The 23697-nt window shown below is 39.8% G+C and overlaps 1 protein-coding gene across 3 annotated transcripts in view; it reads left to right on the forward strand.

Annotated features, from left to right (window-relative positions):
• The window catches only part of NF1 (neurofibromin 1), a 364217-nt gene that overhangs the window by 60613 nt on the left and 279907 nt on the right, over window positions 1-23697 (forward strand). For all 3 annotated transcript variants that reach the window (XM_089678515.1, XM_089678513.1, XM_089678514.1), the window contains exons 6-9: window positions 3432-3499; window positions 9401-9476; window positions 17377-17534; window positions 23383-23556. In XM_089678515.1, the coding sequence (XP_089534641.1) occupies window positions 3432-3499; window positions 9401-9476; window positions 17377-17534; window positions 23383-23556 (476 nt within the window). The remainder of the gene's footprint in view (window positions 1-3431; window positions 3500-9400; window positions 9477-17376; window positions 17535-23382; window positions 23557-23697) is intronic.

A 23697-nucleotide genomic window follows, 5' to 3' on the forward strand; every position in this document is an offset into this window, starting at 1 on the left:
CAAAATCACATATATATATATACACACGTGATTTTGTGTTTCCGGGCCTACCCGCGCCGCCTGCCGTGGCTGTCAATCACCGGATCCCGGCCAGTGATTACCCGCTGTGCACAGCCATCCAGAGCAGTGTGCTTACAGTGAAGTACCAATACACCGCCCCCTAGTAAAACACTTCCAGCACACGGTTAACCCTTTTATCACCCCTCATGTTAACCCCTTCTTGCCCAGTGCCATTAGTACAGTCAGTGTTTTTTATTTATTTTTTTTAGCACTGATCACTGTATTGGTGTCACTGGGGATGTCAGTGACACCGTCAGTTCCCCCTAGTGTCAGAATGCTCGCCGCAGTCCCACTATAAGTCGCTGATCGCCGCCGTTACAGTACAAAAAAAAAAAATTTCAATCTATATACCGCCATTTGTAAACACTATAACTTTCAAGTAAACCAATTAATTTCAAAGTATTGCAATTTTTTTTTTGGTAGCAAAGACATGTAGCAGAATACATTTTTGCCTTTAATTTATGACGAAATTTGATTTTTTTTTTTTTTACTGGACATGTTTAATAGCAAATAGTCAAAAATATTGTTTTGTTTTGTTTTTTTCTCAAAATTGATGGTCTTTTTTTTTTTTTTTTGTAGTGCAAAAAATTAAAGGCAATCAAATAACACCGAAAGAAATCTCAATTCGTGGGAAAAAAAGGACATAAATTTAATTTGGGTGCTGCATTGCATGACCAGGCAATTATCAGTTAAAATAACGCAGCGCCATGACACAAAAAATGCCCTGGTCAGGAAGGGGGGTAAATCCTTAGGAGGGCAAGTGGTTAAACAGTATAAACAATATGTAAACGTTGACAATATTAACCCCCCTCCCGCCGCTGCCTCCCGGCCTTTTAAGAGTAGCTAAATGGCTGTAGGCAGACGCGGGCTTTTGGGTCATGTGACCGCTGTGATTGGCTTTCACAGCAGTCTCATGATCAGCTCCTGATCGCAAGCATGCATTGGGAGCTTTCAGGTCCCTGCAGGTAACTGCTGGGAGCGTGCAGCATAGAAAAGTGTTTACATAGGACAGCTTATATGTGGCTTCTTCTGTTTTAAAACACACCCACCGAGTGGCCGTATATATGCGTACCATCTGCAGCAGGAGGTTAACAATACTCCTTACTAAACTGCCTGGCTTTACAACTAAAAAGCCAAGACGGCATGACAAAATGTGAGCAAGACTATTATTATAAAAGACATGGGACAGCCTGGGATGGAACAGAAAAGTTCTGCGGATGGCCAGTAAGGATTGAATCGAATCTGCACCTGCTGCATACAATGCATAATTATACCACAGTCCTTGCACCCTGAAAATACGAATTACTGTTCCACAACTGACAGTGTCTGAGACACAAATAAGCCTCAGGACATAGGATCATGTATTTTTATTCATTTGTTATATACTTTTTTTTTTTGCACACAAAAAAAGATATTTTTGTCTTAGGCACTGATCAACTTCTGTACAACCAGCCTTTAGGAAAGTTTCCACTTGAACAGCACTGCCGTCTGTATCCGGCAGTAGTGATCAGTGTATTCTCTTGGCAGGGAAATCTCCCTACTATCAGATCACAATTCCTTAGCTGGAGTGATTCCTCCATTCACCTTGAATGTGTAGTATGGGCTGCCTTACTGAGCCTACCTTAAAGAATAACAATAAAACCAGCAACTGTTGAAACAATGAACACCTTGATAACGTCTATGTACAGCATAGAGTACAGCGGTCAGGAGTAAGTAGAAAAAAAAACATATGGAGTGCAGCAGTCAGGATAAGTGCCACATTCACATCAGAGTCCCCCTTTACATCCATGTCTCCGAAATCCCACCTTATATCTGTGCCCCCTCACATCAGAATCGGGCACAGTGCCCCCTTACATCAGAATTCAGTTGTTCCTAAGTGCTAACTGGACATAAAATAAACTGGATGAGTTTGTAGAGCTCCTGAAAGAAGGGGGGAGTGACAGATGGGGAGAAATGCTTACTCACCTGAGGCTGGGATCTGCAGACTCAGGCAAAAGGCATCAGTTTTGCAGCCAGGATGGATCTGCCAGCTGCTGTTCTGCAATCTCCCACCCACACATCCCCTTTCTCATGCACAGCACAGGCTGCACTCTGGGGATTGCAGTGTGAGTGAGGCAAACATAGGGGATTGGGGAGGGGGCAGTGTGCTGGCTAGGCTGTGTAAGTGTGACAGACAGCTGCTGCAGTTCCAGCTCCTCCTGATGGATGTTGTACTCAGCAGGGTTTCCAGCCATCCATGAGGGGGTAAGGGAGTTGCCTGGAGGGGCGCAACTGACGTCTGGGGGGGGGGGCACACTCCCCCCTAGATCCAGCCGTGTAGGTCAACCCATTCATTTTAATGAGGGAAATTTTACCTGCAGGAAACACGGAGAGTCCCCAACCCTTTTTCTTTTTCAAAATTGCGCTGCATCAAGGTACATGGTGCCACAGCAACATACGGTTTGGCGCACGTGAAAATGCGCCGCAGGTGCCCATGTGTGGGTAGAATTAATGGCACCTCTGCACTTCTGGTAAGTGCTTCTCTGCAGGTTGGGCACACATGCGATTTTGAGTGTGTTCCCCAGTGGTAGGGATGAGAACCTAGCCTAAGAGGAGAGGGGGGCTGTGATGTGAAGGACCTTAATCATCACACAAATGAGTTTCAGACCTCTACTGTAAGAAAATGTGTTGCCGACTGGACCTTGGTGAATTTTAATTACCGTATTTTTCGCTCCATAAGACACTCCTGACCATAAGACGAGCCTAGGTTAGAAAAAAATATTCTGAACCAATGGACTGCGGACACAGTACAGGAGATGACCAGAGACTGCGGACACAGTACAGGAGATGACCAGAGACTGCGGACACAGTACAGGAGATGACCAGAGACTGCAGACTCGAAGCGCTGCGCTTTGTGAATGGCCCGGCGTCTTCTGGGACCTGTCGTGTCCCAGAAGACACCGGGCCATTCACCAAGCGCAGCGCTTCTCTTGCAAGCGCAGTGGGCACACTGCTGTCACAGACGGGTGCCTACACTAAAGGTGTCGGCGCGGGAAGACTGTACAGCAGTGGACCGAGGAACAGGTAAGGTCCTGCTGCAGAGAAGAGCTGAGTGGCCGGCCCGGTATTTTGATACGGTGGAAATACCGGACCGGCCGCTCCATATTTGCTACATAAGATGCACTGACATTTTCCCCTTTTTTGGGGGGGGGGGGGTTGAGTGCGTCTTATGGAGCGAAAAATACGTTAAATACACTTGCTATAGAGGGACATGCTTTGTTCATATTTCATGCCTGAGTTTTAGAACCTCTTAATATTTGACTACAGTGAATTACAAATATATTCCAGTTCCAAAAACATGAATTGATTGCTTTTTTTTTTTTTTTTTTCAGAGACGGTTTTCAAATTTAAATCCCTGAAGAAAGTGGCACAGTTGGCGGTTATCAATAGTCTTGAAAAGGTAAAAATAACTGACAACATACACCCTAGAATTCGTAGCGCGTTAGGCCTTGTTCGAACCATATGTGAAGAAAAACGAATGGAAAAAATGCACAGCTTAAATTTACGTCAGTTTGCATGTGCACTTCAGTGCATTTTATTCATGTTGCAGATTCCTGCACAGAAATAAATCTGCATGTGATACTAGTGTTATGGTGTGAACAGGGCACGTAGAGAACAATTGTTTTCTTTGCGCCCTTCCTTGCTGACATCTCTGCACGTGGTGTGAATGAGGCCTTAGACTTAAAGTGTATCTAAGCCCAAAAGCAAAAAATGTAATATATTGGAGCTTGCTAGCCCTTGATTTGTTGACTGCATTAGTTTCCTTTTTTCAGGGGTTTTCCTTTTATTTTTCCATGGTTATCTGGCAAATAACACACTTCCTGTTCCTGGGTGGCTATGTCACTACTCCACTGTATATGGAGGGAGACCGTTTTCTCCCTAGGCTTTTATCTTCTTCTCTATTTAATGGGGGCAGAACATTTGGTAGTTTTTATAATATACAGTGCCACTGGAAGCCATGCATGTCCATGCCATCACACTGCCTCCACCATGTTGTACAGATGTGTGCTTTGGATCATGAGCTGTTCCAAGCTTCACTACACTTTTTTCTTCTCGTCATTCTGGTACAGATTAATCTTAGTTTCATCTGTCCAAAGAATGCTTTTCCAGAACTGGTCTGGCTTTTTTAGATGTTTTTTGGCAAAGTCTAATCTGACTTTTCTATTCTTCAAGCTTATGAATGGTTTGCACCTTGTGGTGAACGCCCTCTGTATTTGCTCTCGTGAAATCTTCTCTTGATTGTAGACTTTGACAATGATGCTCCCACCTCCTGGAGAGTGTCCTTCACTTGTCTGGATGCTGTGAATGGGTTTTTCTGTACCATAGAGAGGATCCTGCGATCATCCACCACTTTTGTCTTCTGTGGACGTCCATGCCTTTTTATGTTGCTGAACTCACCGGTGCATTCTTCTTTCCTCAGAATGTACCAAACTGTTGATTTGGCCACTCCTAATGTTGCTGCTATCTCTCTGATGGATTTGTTTAGTTTTTTGAAGCCTTACAATGGCCTGTTTCACATGCATGGACAGCTCCTTTGAACGCATGATATACAGTCAGGTCCATAAATATTGGGACATCAACACAATTCTAACATTTTTGGCTCTATACACCACCACAATGGATTTGAAATGAAACAAACAAGGTATGCTTTAACTGCAGACTGTCAGCTTTAATTTGAGGGTATTTACATCCAAATCAGGTGAACGGTGTAGGAATTACAACAGTTTGCATATGTACCTCCCACTTGTTAAGGGACCAAAAGTAATGGGACAATTGGCTTCTCAGCTGTTCCATGGCCAGGTGTGTGTTATTCCCTCATTATCCCAATTACAATGAGCAGATAAAAGGTCCAGAGTTCATTTCAAGTGTGTTATTTGCATGTGAAATCTGTTGCTGTCAACTCTCAAGATGAGATCCAAAGAGCTGTCACTATCAGTGAAGCAAGCCATCATTAGGCTGAAACAACAAAACAAACCCATCAGAGAGAGAGAAAAAAACATTAGGCGTGGCCAAAACAACTGTTTGGAACATTCTTAAAAAGAAGGAACGCACCGGTGAGCTCAGCAACACCAAAAGACCCGGAAGACCACGGAAAACAACTGTGGTGGATGACCAAAGAATTCTTTCCCTGGTGAAGAAAACACCCTTCACAACAGTTGGCCAGATCAAGAACACTCTCCAATAGGTAGGTGTATGTGTGTCAAAGTAAACAATCAAGAGAAGACTTCACCAGAGTGAATACAGAGGGTTCACCACAAGCATACCACCTCATCAGTGAAACATGGTGGTGGTAGTGTCATGGCGTGGGCATGTATGGCTGCCAATGGAACTGGTTCTCTTGTATTTATTGATGATGTGACTGCTGACAAAAGCAGCAGGATGAATTCTGAAGTGTTTCGGGCAATATTATCTGCTCATAGTCAGCCAAATGCTTCGGAACTCATTGGACGCCGCTTCACAGTGCAGATGGACAGTGACCCAAAGCATACTGCAAAAGCAACCAAAGAGTTTTTTAAGGGAAAGAAGTGGAATGTTATGCAATGGCCAAGTCAATCACCTGACCTGAATCCGATTGAGCATGCATTTCACTTGCTGAAGACAAAACTGAAGGGAAAATGCCCCAAGAACAAGCAGGAACTGAAGACAGTTGCAGTAGAGTCCTGGCAGAGCATCACCAGGGATGACACCCAGCGTCTGGTGATGTTTATGCGTTCCAGACTTCAGGCTGTAATTGACTGCAAAGGATTTGCAACCAAGTATTAAAAAGTGAAAGTTTAATTTATGATTATTATTCTGTCCCATTACTTTTGGTCACTTAACAAGTGGGAGGCACATATGCAAACTGTTGTAATTCCTACACCGTTCACCTGATTTGGATGTAAATACCCTCAAATTAAAGCTGACAGTCTGCAGTTAAAGCCCATCTTGTTTGTTTCATTTCAAATCCATTGTGGTGATGTATAGAGCCAAAAATGTTAGAATTGTGTCGATGTCCCAATATTTATGGACCTGACTGTAGGTTCACAGCAAAAGATTCCAAATGTAAATATCACACTTAGAATCAACTCCAGACCTTTTACCTGCTTAATTGCTGAAGAAATAACGGAGTACCCCACACTTGGCCATGATACAGCTTTTGATTCAATTATTTTTGGTCCTTTGAAAAAGGGAGGATGGCTACTCTTAAAAGCTGTAAATCCTAAACCCTTCCTCCAGTTTGGCTGTACATTAAACCTGAGAGTGTGCACTTTCAGCCCATATCCATTATATAACTATAGCTTGAATATGTTTTGGCAAATACCTGAAAAAACTAAAATTGTGCCTGTGTCCAAATATATATGGACCTAACTGTAGCTAAGGCAGGCCAATAAATGATGCATTTTTTTTTTGTTCAACCAGTGAAGGCCTCCACTCATCTCTATGCCCTTGGAGGACCAGAGCGATGTCACTTCCGGTTCTGGTGCCTTGTAAACAAGACCTTCTTCTTCTTTTTTTTTTTTTTTTTTTTTTTTTAAAGCATTATATCAATGCTTTTTTTTAATCTAATGCTTTACATTGTAGAGGAGATATGTGAGCTCTTATTTGACCCCATATCTCCATAAAGAGGACCTGTCACTAATTATTTCTATCACCTGGGATGCATGCATGGGGATAGGAATAAAAGTGATTACACTTTTTTTTTTTTTTTTTTTTTAAAGGGACAGTGTAAAAAAAAAAAAATCAAAAGTGCACCCGTCCCCCAGTGCTGGCACATAGTGGCAAACACATACGTAGGCCATGCCCACATATGTAAATGGTGTTCAAACCACACGTGAGGTATCGCCACGAGCGTCAGAGAGCAACAATTCTAGCACTAGACCTCCTCTGTAGCTTTACACTGGTAACCTGTAGCAATTTTTAAAGTGTCACCCATGGAGATTTTTAAGTACCGTAGTTTGATGCCATTCCACGAGTGTGCGCAATTTTAAAGTATGACATGTTGGCTATCTATTTACTAGGCGTAGCATCTTTCATATTTTACAAAAAAATTGGGGTATAGTTTTGTTTTGTTTTTTTTTGTTTTTTTTTTTTTTAAATCATTAAAGTGTATTTTTTTTCCAAAAAAATTACGTTTGAAAAATATACTAATTTTTAAAAACTGTCCATTTCGGTTTTCGTCCAAGTGCATCCTGAATTTTTGGTTTTGGCAGCAGAAGTTTCATTTCTGTGCACCACTATCTTTTGTCTGACAAACTTTATCCTTTCATCTTAAGAAAATTCATTCACACAGTTATGCTGACAGTCATCTGAATACATTAAGCCCATCTTCAAGGGTTTTAACAAACTCGCTGTAGTATTATTTTTCGGTTGACTTGTGCTTTTGCGCAGTAATATTTTCCCCAACTTGATCACCTCCCTCCGACCCCTGCATCAAACAACATTGGATTGAACTAAGACACTTTCAGTTTAATCATTGGTCAAGGAATTAGCAGTCTTAGGAAACCTGTCTAATACTGACTTGGTAATAAGTTCTACAGATTCTTAATGGCAGTGTATGGCTTAAAGGATTAGTTCACCTTCACCAAAAGCTGCCTGTGCAGGTAAGATGTGCTTGGGCATTGCTAGGCAGTCCCAGATATTACTGCTCACACCCACCATCACAGGAGCAAGCTCTCAAACCCCATCACATGTGTGGTCCACTCTCTCATCTGTCGCTGAACTATGGCGTTCCAAGCTACTGCGACAGAGTAGAGTGTTAATCAGCACTCTACATGGAGTAGCGGGACGAGGTTACCCTGATGACAGCATTAAGGTCGGGTGAGCGGACTCTGCCCAGCATACTGGTATCCCGATACTAGGGTCCTGTTTACTTTTGCCAAGGGTTCAGCTGAGCCACTGTAACCTTGCTGACTCTGTTCCTAAGCTCTATGACGGTGGTATGCTACTGCTCTTCCTATAACTCGCCTACCACTGTCAGCACCTCTTCATATCCTACTCTACCCACTTTGCAACTTGACAGGCACCATTGCCTCTATTTACTCATAGGAGATATCTCTATTGGACAATCTTTTATGGGTCTTATGTGGGTCCGTCGTGCTGTTGTTATGTCCATAAAAGGCTCCACAGATTGAAGTGCATACTACCAGTGTATTGTCATTGACTGTCTTCTTCTGCCAAACCAACATATAGATTGAGCTGTATTATATACATACCCTTATTGGGTGGCTATCATACGTGATATAAGTAAGCAGCATATCATACTAATACTCTTCATATGAAGTGTCTACTTGGGAAATCTGAAGCCACTCAGTACCCTATACTTGGATTCACTTCCATATATCTACGTTCTAGGGGACTGTTTGATATTGCTATCATTATCACTATTTTTGATCCTGTGAATTATATGTATACTGCCCCTTGAATTTTTCCATATGTGGAAAGTCTCCAGTGTTCTATTGACATCACATGATCCTTGGGGCTCTCTGACATTCCATTCTGCCTGCTGATCAGGTGTGCAATGCTTGTGTGAGTGCATGTGGTTTGGGCTGGGATCCCGGGACAGGTGTTCTTTGGTTTATTTTATTGATGGCAACGTTGTCATGCTTTTATATGTGTAAGGTGGAGGGAGCTGGAGTTTTGTGCAATTTGTTTATTACCATGCCAATAAACATTATGTTTTAAGCCGCAGTATGTTCTCTTGCGGACTTATTTTCCAGTGGGGTCTTACTCACTGGGCTATTTTCTTATTAGAGTGTTAATTGTGCCTATGCAGTAGCCTGAAATATGTAAGTTTTTTTTCTTAAATTCATGCTGAAAATAGCAGTTCAGTTACTGGTATGTGGGGGTGCCTAGACATTCCTATTCTGATGCCTCATAGCTGTATATCTGCACTGTGAGTTCTAAGGCACTGCTGCCTCTTAAAGCTAGTCTCATCAGATGTGGCGTGAGATTTGGTGATGACATTACTCGCTTCTCACTGTTCTTTGCTGGAAGCTCTAACATAAGGAAGCAAAAGTCCTGCCTGTAACAAGGTGACCACCTCCACACAGACACACAGTGCAGAAAAAGGTACAAGCTGGTAAGAGGGAAGGGCCATCAACAGGGAGACTGTAGATAAGGCTTATGACTAGTCATTTCAGTTTTTTTTTTTTTGTTTTTTTTAAATCGATACTGCGTATTGAAATACATTTCTGAAGACTGTTGCAGGAAACAGCTGTTTTGTGTCAGTACATATAGTATTTATAGCAGCTCTTTCCAGTCATTGCTTTTTTCTGAGAGGTTTGTGCATATAGTTTTATTATTTGTATTCTGTATTTTGCAGGCATTTTGGAATTGGGTTGAAAATTATCCTGATGAGTTTACAAAGTTATACCAGAGGCCTCAGACTGATATGGCTGGTAAGTTTCTGCAGGTCCACTATTTTGTGTAAACTTCAGAGTGGTGATACTAAGTTCTTATTTCCTAATTTTATTCCACTCTTCTCGCTAAATTTCAAGCATCAGTGGTTGTTCCGGCTAAAGATCAGTGGTTCAAAGATTTGGGCCCTATAACAGATAACCAGTGGGAGATAGTGTTGTCTGCACTCACAGGTTAGTTTATCTTTGCCCACAAACTAACAGTTATTTTTTTTTGCATTGGACATACACTTGTGCTCAAAAATGTGCATACCCTGGCAGAAATTTTGAAATGTTGGCATTATTCTTGAAAATATGACTGATCATGCCAAAAAAATGTATTTAAGGATAGTGATCATATGAAGCCATTTATTATCACAGTTGTTTGGTTCTTTTTTTAAATCATTATGATAACAGAAGTCATCCAAATGGCCATGATCAAAAGTTTACATACCCTGGAATGTTTGGCCTTGGTACAGACACACAAGATGACACACACACAGGTTAAAATAGCAATTAAAGGTTAATTTCCCACATCCATGGCTTTTTTTTAAACAAAAGCATTTATATTTATTTCTTTTGCACAAGGGTTCGAACAAGGTGTACAAAATTAAACATAGACCCAGACAAGGTACAAAAATGAGGCAGGGTACCCTGAAACCAGACTCGGGTCTCTCAATAGACCATGCAGGGTCATGCATTGAAAATGTCGTCGTGGTAGATCTGTGGCTTTTTAAATTGCAATTAGTGTCTGTGTGTAAATAGTCACTGAGTTTGTTAGCTCTCATGTGAATGCACAGAGCAGGCTTAGATACTGAGCCATGAGAAGCAGAAAAGAACAATCAAAAGACCTGCGTCTAATGGAACTTTATAAAGATGGAAAAGGATGTATATCAAAAGCCTTTAAATATTCCAGTCAGCATTGTTCAGTCACTTGTTAAGAAGTGGAGAATTTGGGGATCTTTTGATACCAAGTCAAGGTCAAGTAGACCAATAAAATTTACAGCCACAACTGCCAGAAGAATTGTTCGGGATACAAAGGAAAACCCACCGGTAACCTCAGGAGAAGTGTGGTTGTTTTTAAGGCGCATAATATGACCATACTTGTCCCGTTTCCCCTGGAACCTCCCATGTGTGTGTGTGTGTACAAAGGCCAAACATTTCAGGGTATGTAAACTTTTGATCATGACCGTTTGGGTGATTTCTGTTAGTATTTAAAAAGGAGCCAAAACTTTATTATGTTATAACTTGGTTATGTTATACCTCCGTAATATAAGTTATTGATCCTTTCCTCTGGCAGTTTTACTGTATCATTTTCTTACATCCATATGGATCATAACCTCATCTGTGATGTTTTTTTGGTTGTTTATCTACTTGTACATGTTCGTTATACTTCTCATGCTATGTCTGTTAAATTTATGCAAAATAATAAAGAGAAATTTGCCTTTAAAAAGGAGCCAAACAACTATGTGATAATAAATGGCTTTGCATGCTCAGTCATATTTCCAATATCAATGCCAAAATGTAATGGTTTCTGCCAGGGTATGCTAACTTTTGAGCACTACTGTACCTCACTTCAGAAAAACTGTTTGCCTGGCATCAACAGTCTGATCCACATGATGTGGAGATATTATAGATCTATCATAGATATTGGAAAGGGATTCTGACTACCATAAGATCATTTTTTCAGGTTACTTTAGCAGAAGATCCTGGGATATGTTTATTGAACATGGTGGATGAGGCTACTTTAACAGAAAATACATATGTCCCTATTACTTGAGTGTTATTTCAAGCCTGCAAATTAATTGCTCGAAAATGGTTATTTCCCTATTGCCCAACCTTGGAGGAACTTAGTTCTTTTTTTTTTTTTCCTCCACGCCCTCCCCCCCCTTGGATGAAATTTTCAATTATTGAACACAAAAATGCAAGTTGACAATACCAGGAAGCTACATGTTTATCCAGCAGATGGGACACAAAACCACTGCAAATATTTAAGTTCTAGCAAATCTGATGTATGTTATCTTATGCTGACTGAACAATTCTTGTTCATTGAAGGACAGAGGAGATCTTTTACATTTGGGTAATATCACTTCCTTGAGGAAGATTGGACACTGGCAAACAAAACAAAAAAAAGCTGTAGGCCTGCCCATAAAAACCCTTCCTTATGCCAGAAGGGTGGATGTCTCTTCACCTCTGCTGTGTAAGACTAACCTTAAACCTTTGGGTTTTTTTAATATTGAAATATTTTATACTTACCTGCTTTGTGCAATGCTTTAATCAGAGCTGTCCCTAACCTCCTCTTCTGGGGTCCCCTGCCAGCGCTCCCACAGAAAGCCGCCTTGTCTGCGTCCATTGACACAGTGCGAACAGTGTAGAAGGCATTATGGTGAGAAACCTTAAGTCTTTAGAACCACTTTAATCATGAGCTATTTGCTGCCACCTTCACTTGTGTGGACACAGGGAAAGAAAGCAGCAGTAAAAACCCCTATAGAACACCTGCCACTCCCAGTAAACTTCAGTTTTTTGCTTCCTTAGGTGAAGGCTATCTTCTCTCTTCTCAGAGAAGCTTGGTTATAACACGTGGAGTTTTTTTTTTTGCTTAAAGAATATTTTGTCAAGATTCCTAGCTGCTCCATAGCCACTGAATGTTCCGGATTGGTTGACTCCTCGACTGAGCCTTAGGGCACCATGTCTGGATGAAGATGCAAGGCCAGCCTGTAAAGTACTGGATCCTGTGTGGGCGCTCACCTTGACACATGGTGCATTATGTTGTGTTAGCTGCAGAGTGCTATACATGTCCAGGGTTGTGGTCTACTGGCAGAGCCCTGTCTTGAATATCCTTTTGCGGGTATGCCTGTGGGAGGTTGAAATTTTGTCCTGGATGCCAACAGGGGATGCAGTTGGAGGTGACTTAGTCACACTAACACCATACCACAGCTAGTGAGTAACTAAAAGCTTGTCCCGTTTCACCTGGAACCTCCCCTATGGAGTTTCACCTGACTGTGCTACTACACTTTAAATATACTTCACAGACATGCTGTCGAGGCTTCTGTTGCATGCACGTCGTGTGTTGTTATACATTATTTTGTTCATGGAGGGACACAGGTCCCGTTCCCTTGTGTTTATGATCATACCCTCTGTATTCCTTTGCTTTGAAGGTAGCATAGGTTATCCTGGGCTGGCCTACAGTTCTTTTTGTTTGCCAGTATCCAATCCCCCATAGATAACAGTTTACCTCTGAAAGTTTAAGAATTCCTATGTCCCTCAGTGAATTTCAAGTAAGGATTTGTATGAAGCGTCCAAAATTCCTATCTTACTCTTTGTCGCTTTACCTGTGCAGCACGTTTATTGGAAGAATTCCCCATTTTAAATTTCTGGTCAGAAATTTTTGTTTTTCAACAAATCATGCATCTTCTGTGACTTAATTTTGTCAAATAAGCAATGTGCAATTTCATAGCTTTTTCAATATTTGCCAGTTTTCAAAGTTCCTCCTTAAATCAAGCGTCTCCACCAGCATGCCCAGTTAAATCAAGTTTTTCTCCCCAGGGGTCAACCTGTACTGAGGACTGGCTGGTTGACTTTTTGAATAGAACTGTCTTGCAAACTGGGACTAGACCACGGGTCGCCATTTAGTGATATCTGGTGTACAGTCTGCTTCTATCTTTTACATCCTTTTTATATGGGATAGAACTAATGCTGTAAGTGTTTGTATATAAAGCACTTTCTTCATTAGTATGACGTAAATCCCTTGAGTAATGGCAGTAATCACAATGTTGGGAAGGTACAAGTTGTGCATGTTGGACTTTGTTGTATTTGGGAAAGATACTCTGTCAGCGTCCTTCAATTTCCATTGAAAAGAAGCAATCTTTTTCTGTGCAAATATTAACATAAATGAGTTTGCAGTGATACATTGCCTTAAAAAAAAAGTATTCATACTCCTTGAAATTTCTACATTTTGTCATGTTACAACCAAAAACGTAAATGTATTTTATTTAGATTTTATGTGATAGACCAGCACAAACGTGGCACATAATTTTTAACTGGAAGGAAAATGACAAATGGTTTTTACATTTTTTTTTTTTTACAAATATGTGAAAAGTGTGGCATATATTTAAGTTTTGGTTGTAATATGATAAATGTGGAAAATTTCAAGGGGTATGAATACTTTTTCAAGTCACTGTATATTGTTTAGGAGGTCTCATCTCTTCTAACAGTTATAAAAGCTTGCATCTACAGTTTCTGTACCTACTTTTTACCTAGCATGAAACACTCTACTTAAAGTAAACTTATCAGGAAAAATGCATGCCATGATGATCAGTAGATCCAGAGATGCAGGCACTTTAAATTATATACAAAGCTTGACATTTTCTGTAAAAGTTAAGATTGGTCCTACTTCTGTCTACCCTGCAGGTTGAGCATCAGAAATGATCACTAAGGCCCCATTCAAACCTCAGTGTTTTGTAGTTTGAAGCACTATGGATCTGGTTCACATCTCTACTCCAAGTGACCTAAAGCCAAACATCTGAAGCTCAAAGTTTTAGAGTTTCTTTTGTAGCTTGATTTGGGCAGATTAGTGTGTTTTTTTTTTTAACTTTTTTTTTCCCCCCATAGAAATGCATTGAAATGAGTGATTCACATGTTTCCACACAATTTTGAGTGTTTTTCTGGACAAATGTAGTAAATTATAAAAAAAAAAATAATCATATATATAAAATAAACGTGTAATTGGGATAGCAAAGAATTTTGTCTTTGTGGTGGAAGATAGAATGGTCAATATAGGGGGTCCATTTTTGTTCCTGAGAAGGAAATTACAAGGAGTAAAATGTACATTAGCAAATATCTACTGCCCTAATAAGAATCTGATGGTATATCTGGAGGGTATCTTGAAAAATCTTATGGATTTCAAGAGAGGACAGCTGATTGTGGCAAGTAATTTTAAATTCTGTATGGATCCATTGATGGCTGCGTCAACATCAGCGTGGAGGGAGGGATGTGGTAGTCTTAAATTGGTTAAAAAAATGTTCTGTCAATGTCAGTTGATGGACAGATGGCGAATCAAACATCCAAGGGATAAGGACTACACCTTCTTCTCTCCGGCGCATGGGACTTATTCAAGGCTGGACCATATAATGATAGAACATAGATTTTTGGATTCTTTGGTAAAGGTTAATATTGAAGTAATCTCACTATCAGATCGTGCATCTGTTACAATGAGTTTAAGCTGGGGAAGAGAGAGGATCAGAAGCAATATGTGGAAACTAAATGAAACGTTAATACAGGATGTGGAGACAGAGATGAGACTAAAGAAGGAAATAGAGCAATATTTTATCCTCAACAAAACTGAAGGGATATCGGTTGCGACAGTATGGGAGGCACATAGGGCGTATATTAGGGGCATTTTGATATTGATAGAAAAAAAAGACTGTGAGAAAAAAATGAAACTGTTAATTAAGAAATTATATGATCTAGAACAAGCACATAAAAAAGAACATAGATGTTGAAATACAACAGAAGATAATTTTGAAAAGAGGAACTAAAGGATATAATGGAACAAGAAACTAGAAGAGTATTTTAACGGGGTGGCAAAGGAAAGATATCAGTGGGGAAATAGACCAGGAAAATACTTAATGAGAAAGGTAAGAAAAGAAATCAAGGAATTATAGAAAAAATCAAAGATGAGAACGGAGAAATGGTCTATTTAACTACTGATATTGCAAAAGTGTTCCAAATATATTATAGTAAGCTAAAAGATTTGAAATCTAATAACTCGAAAGAATCTGAAGGAGTGAGAAAGGAAAAAAGGAAGTTATATGTAAAAGAAACCGGACTTCCTAGGCTAGAGGAGAGGTTACTGGAATTGGAAAGACCAATCTCGCAGGAGGAAATCAATGGGGTATTGAGAAGCATAGCTGTAGGAAAAAGCCTGGGAAAGATGGCTTCATGTTGAGATATTATAGGAAATTTCAAGAGCAACTTGTGCCCAAAATGTGCGTGCATATGAATATATTGGGAGGGGAGATGAAAATGAGGGAAGAGTCGTTACGGGGGTATATTACAATTATACCAAAAGAAGGGAAAGATCCATCCCAATGCGCCAGCTATAGGCCCATATCGCTCGTAAATATAGACACAAAATTATATGCTAATGTTCTGGCAAGCAGGATGAAGGAGTTGATACTAGATTGGATCCAGGTGGGATTTGTGCCAGGACGGGAGGGCAGAAATAACGGATTAAGATCATTGCGCCTTTTGTAAATGAGGGAGACTGATTCGGCGTTGATCATGTCAATTGACACCAAAAAAGCCTTTGACAGGGTAAATTGGGGATTCATGATGGGCACACTTGAAGCTTTGGGAATTGGACCTAGGATGATTCAGTGGATAAAAAAGTTGTATACTTTCCCTTCAGTGGTGAGGGTTAATGGCGCACTGTCAAAATGCTTTATAATGTATAATGGAACAAGACAGGGATGTCCACTCTCTCCATTGCTTTTTGTTATCTCTCTGGAACCTCTGTTAGCGATGGTTCGAAAGAGCATAAATGTAAACGGAATCTCGATAGGAAATGAAGATCATAAAATAGCAGCTTACGCAGGCGATATGTTATTTTATATCGTGAACCCTAGAATAACACTACCCAATATAGTGAGTATTTTAAAAGCTTATGGTGAACTATCAAATCTGAAGATAAATCCCTCAAAATCAGGGATATTAAATATTATTTTCAGAAAAAGAGAAATGGATACTACAGAAAGCTTTCCCTTTCATATAGAAGGAAAGGGCGCTAAGTTACTTAGGAGTAAAGCTTACTCCCTCCTTGAAAAATCTTTATCAGAGTAACTATATCCCATTAATAAATGAATTAAAGGAAGAATTGAAGAGAATATCTATTGGGTCACTCACCTGAGCGGGTCGTATAAATATGATAAAGATGGTGATAGCCCCAAAGATTCTATATAACTTTCACATGCTCCCAATAGTTCTACCAGGATCCTTTTTTAGGATTATATATAAAAAAAAATGTGCCCCCCCCCCCCCCCCCAATAGTCAAAAATGCCCCAAAAATTTTTAGGCTCCATGCACACTAGTGGTTTCTTAAGCTCCTAGAAGGTAATATTAGCATTTTTTTTTTACCTGCTTCTAGCATCTACTAGTGTTATCCTATGTGTCCATGCACACTATTTTATGCTAGAAGTATTTTTCAAGCTTCAGAGCAGAAGAAAAAAAGATTTTTGTAGAGTTTTTGGGAGCGTTTTTCCCGGCAGAAAAAAAGCTACAAAAACGCAAACGCAGCTTTTTTTCCAGGTGTGTTTTTATCCCCTTCATGTACTATGAAAATGCTAACTCTTCTTTAAACTCTCCTAAATTATACTATAAGCCATCACAGAAATGCTATTCTCAGCATTTTTCATCCAGCATTTTTTTCTAGCGTTTTTCGAACTTATAAAAAACGCTACTGTGCATGGAGCCTTATCTATCTAAAACAAACTGGCCCTGACCATGACCCTCACCCCTTACACTGACCAAACCCTGATCTAGATATTTTATTTTTATATTTTTTAAACACTTTTTTTTTTTTTTTTTTTTTTAAACATATTACCATTTTTTTGCATTCTAGCAAGGAGAAAAACTGTGTATTTTTTTTTTTTTCCATTCAAGAGGTTGGATAGTTTTTGATCACACTGTTAACTAATCATAGGCTTTGAATGCTAATCAGTCCTCCAGGCTCCCAATCATTAACACGAGACCTGGAGCCACGGAAGAAGACCCACTTCTGTAAGTCTGCATATGTGTGTGCTCGTCATCAAAGGGTTAATGTAAGAAATAGGTAAGCAGTAACTGTACAAAAAATATATATTTTTTTTCTCTCAGCATCATTTTTGTTTTTGTTTTTTTTTCCCAGATTGTGCAGAGAAATTGTTTGACCTTGTGGACAGTTTTGCGGAAAGCAACAAGAGAAAAGTAGCAGTTTGGCCCCTGCAAATAATTTTACTTGTTCTGTGCCCAGAAATTATCCAGGACATTTCTAAGGAAACAGTAGAAGAAAGCAAAATGAACAAGGTGAGCAAGACTGGAGAATATCTTGTAATGTTTTTATGTTCATTCCTTTACAACATGTTGAAGGATTAGTATTAATTTTTTTTTTTTTTTTGAGGAGCTAAAGGCAAAACTTTTTTTTTTAAAGTTGTTTAGACAAAGTTGAGATGGGTTAAAACACCTGTCAAGTTTTTATTTCTGTTTGTTTCCCCATTAGGGAGGTTCACCCTCTCTCTGTCCTGTTTATTATTATCGTTGAAAGTGAAAGTAAGAGAAATTCACAAATTTTGGGTTCTCCTCAGAAAATTAATAGAGCGGTTATCTCCCAATGGGGGAACACTAGTTCTGATGACCATGGGGTCCCCAAAGGATTCTGTTTATTTGCAGGGATTTTCTTTCACTTCCTGTTTTGGCAATGAGACAGGAGGTGAAGGTTAAAGTGTTACTAAACCCACAACAGTAATATCAGTCTGTATATATAGTAAAGCATGCTTGTTATATTCACTGTGGAATTGAAGGGGTTAATCCTCTGCATTGTGTAAACAGGCTGTTTGATCCTCTTCTCTGCCCCTCCTCTTGTTGAAATGACAACCTGATACAGACTGAACCCGTGGTCACATGCACATGCTCAGTTTGGTGTGTCTTGCTAGAGAGTTTTTTTGTATTTCTTGAGAGAGTGCATGTGATCAGTACAGGGCTAATCAGCACTGTCCAGACAGAGGGTCAAAGGTTTCACTTCCTCCTAGAGCAGAAAGAAAACGCCTCCTACAAGCTTTAACCATTGCTCTGCGGACGACACAAGACTGTTCTAACTGCTGATGAGAAAAGGTATTTAGCAGTTTATATTTGCAAAACTAATTGCATTTCCATGTGTGTACTGTGGTGGCCAGATATAGTGAATGCAGGGTCCTGGGTTTAGTAACACTTTAATCTCCCCAATGGGGCAAAAAATTTAAAGTTTTGCATATAGTTCTACTTTAATTTGGGTTATGTCGAGGTGATGTCTGCAACTACAGGCATCATTGCAGTATCAAAATTTTCAGCTGGCAATTCCCTGTAATGTAGAGCAATTAGTGGCTATAGAGCCACACGACCACTTTTACAGGCTTTGGAAATGGGTGCTCCCCCAATTTGTTTTTCGGACATTTCCGACTTGTACAAGCAGCTGATCAAACAAAGTGATCTTGGTTTGAACAGATGCTTTCGAGGCCAGAAGAGACATCTGGGGTCTAATAGATTCTCATAAAGAGGACTATGGCCCTAGCTATCACAAAGGGTGTTGTTTATCCCTTTTGATAGCAATACAGTTGATCAAACATAAAAAAAGAGACCTTGTAAAATAAATAAAATAAAGTGCTTCAGTTCACCCTGTACTCACCCTTAATTGCAAAAGCATATGTAATCCATGCAACCATGTAAACGGTGTTCGCACCTCACATGTGTTGGCACAAAGGTCAGAGCGAGAACAGAACTGCAACATTTGTATCATGTTTTTTCTGGATGTTTGTTTTTTTTTGTCAATATTTAAAATACACCTATGATAAAAATTATAGACCCTTAATTTCTTTGTAAGTGAGCAAACTTACAAAATCTGCAGGGGATCAGATAATTTTCCCCACTGTATGTGCTTCTTCTGTAACTTTCGTTTAGCTCCAAAATGTAAGCATATCGTAACCCAAAAATAAAAATGTAATATTTTGCAGTTTACCAGTCTTTAGGGTCCCTAAAATACCTTAGGTAAGGTAGCTATATTAGTTTTTTTTTTTTTGTCTCTTCTCCCCCCCCCCCCCTTTATTTTCACTTGATAATCCTGCAAGTAACACATTTCCCTTTTTGGCTACACTTGCTTTTCCACTGTATCTATGGGGGCAGCCACGTTGCAACTCAAGCTGGGCTTCAAACATAGCTGTTTTTTGTTCTTCCTTACATGTTAGTTAATGAATAGTTTACACAAGGAAGACATTTTCTGCTTCCAGTTCACATTTCAGTAAGTGCATTTATGGCAAGATCAACAAGTATTTCTGGTACTTGCTAAACATGCTCTTAGCCTGGAAAATTATCACAAACACCACATCCAAGGAGACCAGAAATTTACAATATAGTGCATTTTTGCTTGTTGCTTTGGATACATTTCAAAACTTTACATGACTCGATGAGGCACATTTCTGTACCAATTATCTTTTAATGTTTTCAGTAGAAAATACTCTTGCTTGACATGAAAATAATAAACTGGTCCCTGACTCCCTCAAATTTCCTGTGGTCTCTGGTATCGAGGTGCAATGTGGATCTTTTTGTTGAGAATTCGGAGTCTGTTTAGTCAGACTGCCTGGTAGGCTTGCAAGGAGACAGAATCAATGAGAAAGAACACTGGGCAGCAAAATTAAGTAGTCTGCTTAGGCTGGGCGCACACAGATATTTTGCTCACCTAGTGGGTTAAATGGAAAAAAAAACTTGACAGATCCCCATATCAATATATCCCCATATCAATGTAAGTGATCTGGATGCAGGAATCTCTCCTACTGTGTCTTTGTATTTTGACAGGGGTGCCTTCCCCTGCCAAAATATGCTGATCATTGCTTTCAGAAGTGATGTAATGCACGTCTTTCGTGTTCATTCTAGCTATGGAAGATCAGAGAACCAGAGATCGCCTGGTCATTGGTCTCCCTCCCCTCTACCCAGTGACACCTGCCAAACATGCTGAGAGGGGGGAATCACCTTAACTGGAATTCACAGTTCCCTTCCACTTGACAGCCAACAGTTGGCTTGTCCAATTTATTCACTTCTGTCTTTTGTAGCAGCCAGGAGTGTGTGTAAAATGCCCCACTGCTGCAGACATGTGACATACAGCTGTGTACATAATAATAGCAATCCAACATTAATAACCAGATCAATTGCTGGTTTTGGTATAAATTATATTTCTACATGGCAAATAATTTACTAGTAGGTGTAGTAGAGTAATAGAAAACCAACAGACCGAACAGTGATGACATGCATGCTTCTGATTCTGTGTAATTGAATCATTAATTGAAAGGGGCGCGTTCAGAATAATAGCAGTGTGCAGTTCAGTTAGTGAGGTCATTCAGTCTGTGAAAAAAGGTGTCAAACAGGTTGCCCTTATTTAAGGACGAAGTCAGCAAATGTACATTCTGGCTATAGAGCATGGGTCGTTCCTGACATTCAGAAGAATGGCATACTTTGATAAAAAAGTTGATTGGAGAGGAGAAAACAAAGATGTGCAGAAACTGATAGGCTGCTCAGCTAAAATGATCTCAAATGCTTTATAATGGCAACCAAAACCAGAAAGATGTGTGAGAAAACCGAAAACTACCATTCGATGGGATCAAAGAATAGCCAGAATGGCAGACTCACCCAATGATCAGATCCACGGTGATCAAAGAAGTTATAAAGTTACCTGTGAGTACTGTAACAATTAGAATATGCCTATGTGAAGCCAAGCTATCGACAAGAAACCCCCGCAAAGAAAATGATGTGCTGAATAGATTACAATTTGCCAAAGAACACATTGACTGGCCTAAAGAGAAATGGCGCAACATTTTGCAGACTGATGAAAGTAAGATTGTTCTTTTGGGTCTAGGGGCAACAGACTGTTTGTCAGAGGACCCGCTAACACTGAATTCAAGCCATAGTACACTGTGAAGACAGTGAAGCATGGTGATGCAAGCATCGTCATATGGGGATGTTTCTCATACTATGATGTTGAGCCTATTTATTGCATACCAGAATTCATGAATCCCTTTGAATACATCAGAATACTTCAAGAGGTCATGTTGCTTTTATGCCAAAGAGGAAATGCCCTTGAAATTGGTGTTTTCAACAAGACAACGACCCCAACACATCAGGAAGCGAGCAGCATCTTGTTTCCTGACCAAAAAGATTAAGGTTGTGGAGTTGCTAGCACACTCCCTGGACCTTGATCCAATAGAACACTTCTAATGTAAAACCAAGAAATATAGAGGAATTGTGGAATGTAGTGCAATTGTCCTGGGCTGGAATACCTGTTCACAGGTGTGAGAAGTTGGGCGACTCCATGAAACACAGATGAAGTTGTTCTCAGAAACAGTGGTTATACAACTAAATATTCAGTGAATCACAGGACAGCTAAATCTTGAAGCATTTTTCAGTTTATACAGTAAATGTTTGAGATTGTAAAGAAAAATGCAGACAAATTTGAAACATTCTTCTTCATGTTAAACTATGATAAGGATTTTTAGCTTTACTCACTTTTTAAACCCACTATTATTTTGAACACAACTGTACGTTGTTAGTAGTGAAAGGGATAAAGGACTACTTCATGTCAACCCAGTGCAATGAAAGCCACATACCTAAATTTGTACCTTCAAACCTGCGGCGTTCACTCTGCAAACCTTTCTTGTGCAAATAAATTACTGGCCGCATCTAGCTTCTACTATGCATGTGTGTCACTTGCTCAATTTATTCCTTTGGTTGGGTATGGACCCAGCCATGTTGATTGATTCAGCAAGCAATGCTCTTGCACAATAGAAGGTAGACACAACTAGGACTGTGCATGGCTATGTGATTCCACTGAAAGGGGTATAGGATGATTATCTTTTAATGCCCCTCTCCCAGCACCTTTTTGCTCTTTGACCACTTGCTTTCTGTGTGATGTGATGGGTTTTCCTGTTCCTTGGGATCCTAAGTCGCGTCTCCTAGGTAGGTTATACAAGTAAACTGCATGTAGACACTTTGCTTTGAAAGCTAAATATCGGATGTCTGCTAGCCCTCGAAACCTGACCAAAGGAAAGGAGAACAGAAGAAAATAACTGTCTTTTGAAAAAACTTATTTATAAGAATCGATGTCCCAATAAGTACAGCAAATTGTAGTCTGTAAACAAAATAACTGCCTTTCTGTAATAATCCATTATTGTAATGTCTTCCTGTGGGTGCAGATGAACAGCCTAGTATGTGCTTCGATAACCTTGTTTTTTTTTAAATATTGAAACATGCCATATATTTTTATGTCTGCATATATATTTACTTGTTTTTTTTCTGTGTACAGTTAGTTTTGGTTGCATGATTGCCAGATACATTTGCTTTTGTATAGACAGCTGACTTTTAAAGTTTTACTGTATAAATAAAATACTTGATTACCACACAGTCCCAATAGAAAGGAGCTACGAGCTTAAAGCGGTATTAAACCCAAAAGCAAACAAGTATATTATTGCAGCTGACCAATACATAGGCCCCTTTCACACAGGGTCTGATAGGTCGACCTCTTAGTTTTTCAGGCAGACCTGATCAGATGGTCCATTCACCCCAAGGACAGGCGAGTGCAAATGGACTTGTTTCTGTTTACACCCACCTACCTCTGGGTCCTATCCAGTATAGAAAAAAAAACAAAACCAAAGGGTTTCTGTCTTCTTACGTGTAGCCAGAACAGATTGGAGGGTAGTTGGTTGTAAACTGACAGTAGAGTTTAACACCTGGCTGCCCACAGAGCAGAGCTCTGCATAAACTGAATGGGCATGGAAGTGCCACCTGCCCGTTCTCCAATCAGCAGGGGATCTGTGATCGGATTCCCTGTTGATCGGGATGGAGTCCTCCCTGTCTGAAGGGGGCCTTAGATGTGTTGCCTGCATTAGTTTTCATTTTTATGCTTTTTTTCCCTTTTATTTTCATTGGTGATCCAGCCAGTAAATCTGTTTTTCTACAGAACAAGCTCTATTGCCAATGCAGCTAGTGTTGAGACAGTTTACCACTGACAGGGGTCCTTACAATGATTAGATTTACTTATTCATTTAAAACTGTTATCCCAAAATAAAAGCCAAATGTAACTTTGTAAGAACCACCTACTTGTGTAAGATTTATCATACAAATCTTTTTTTTGTTTTAGAAATTGTTTCTTGAAAGCCTCAGGAAAGCCCTAACTGGCCATGGAGTAGGGAAACCACTTACAGAGAGTGCTGCAATTGCTTGTGTGAAGTTGTGTAAAGCCTCCACGTATGTCAACTGGGAAGATAATTCTGTCATATTCCATCTGGTTCAGTCGTTAGTCATTGACTTAAAGGTGAGCACAGCCATATATTGATGCTTTTTCTTTAGCGTCTGCCATTTTTTTTAACAGTCTTCAAAGTCTCTCATTATAAGCCTTATTGCAGTCTGTATCAGTTACTTTGAATCATCTTCAGGGTTCTAAGATGAATAAGCA

The sequence above is a fragment of the Staurois parvus genome, unplaced genomic scaffold, assembly GCF_062004578.1.
Source record: "Staurois parvus isolate SC_StPar_1 unplaced genomic scaffold, SC_StPar_1.0 ptg000206l, whole genome shotgun sequence".
In the NCBI taxonomy this organism is placed as follows: Eukaryota; Metazoa; Chordata; class Amphibia; order Anura; family Ranidae; genus Staurois; species Staurois parvus.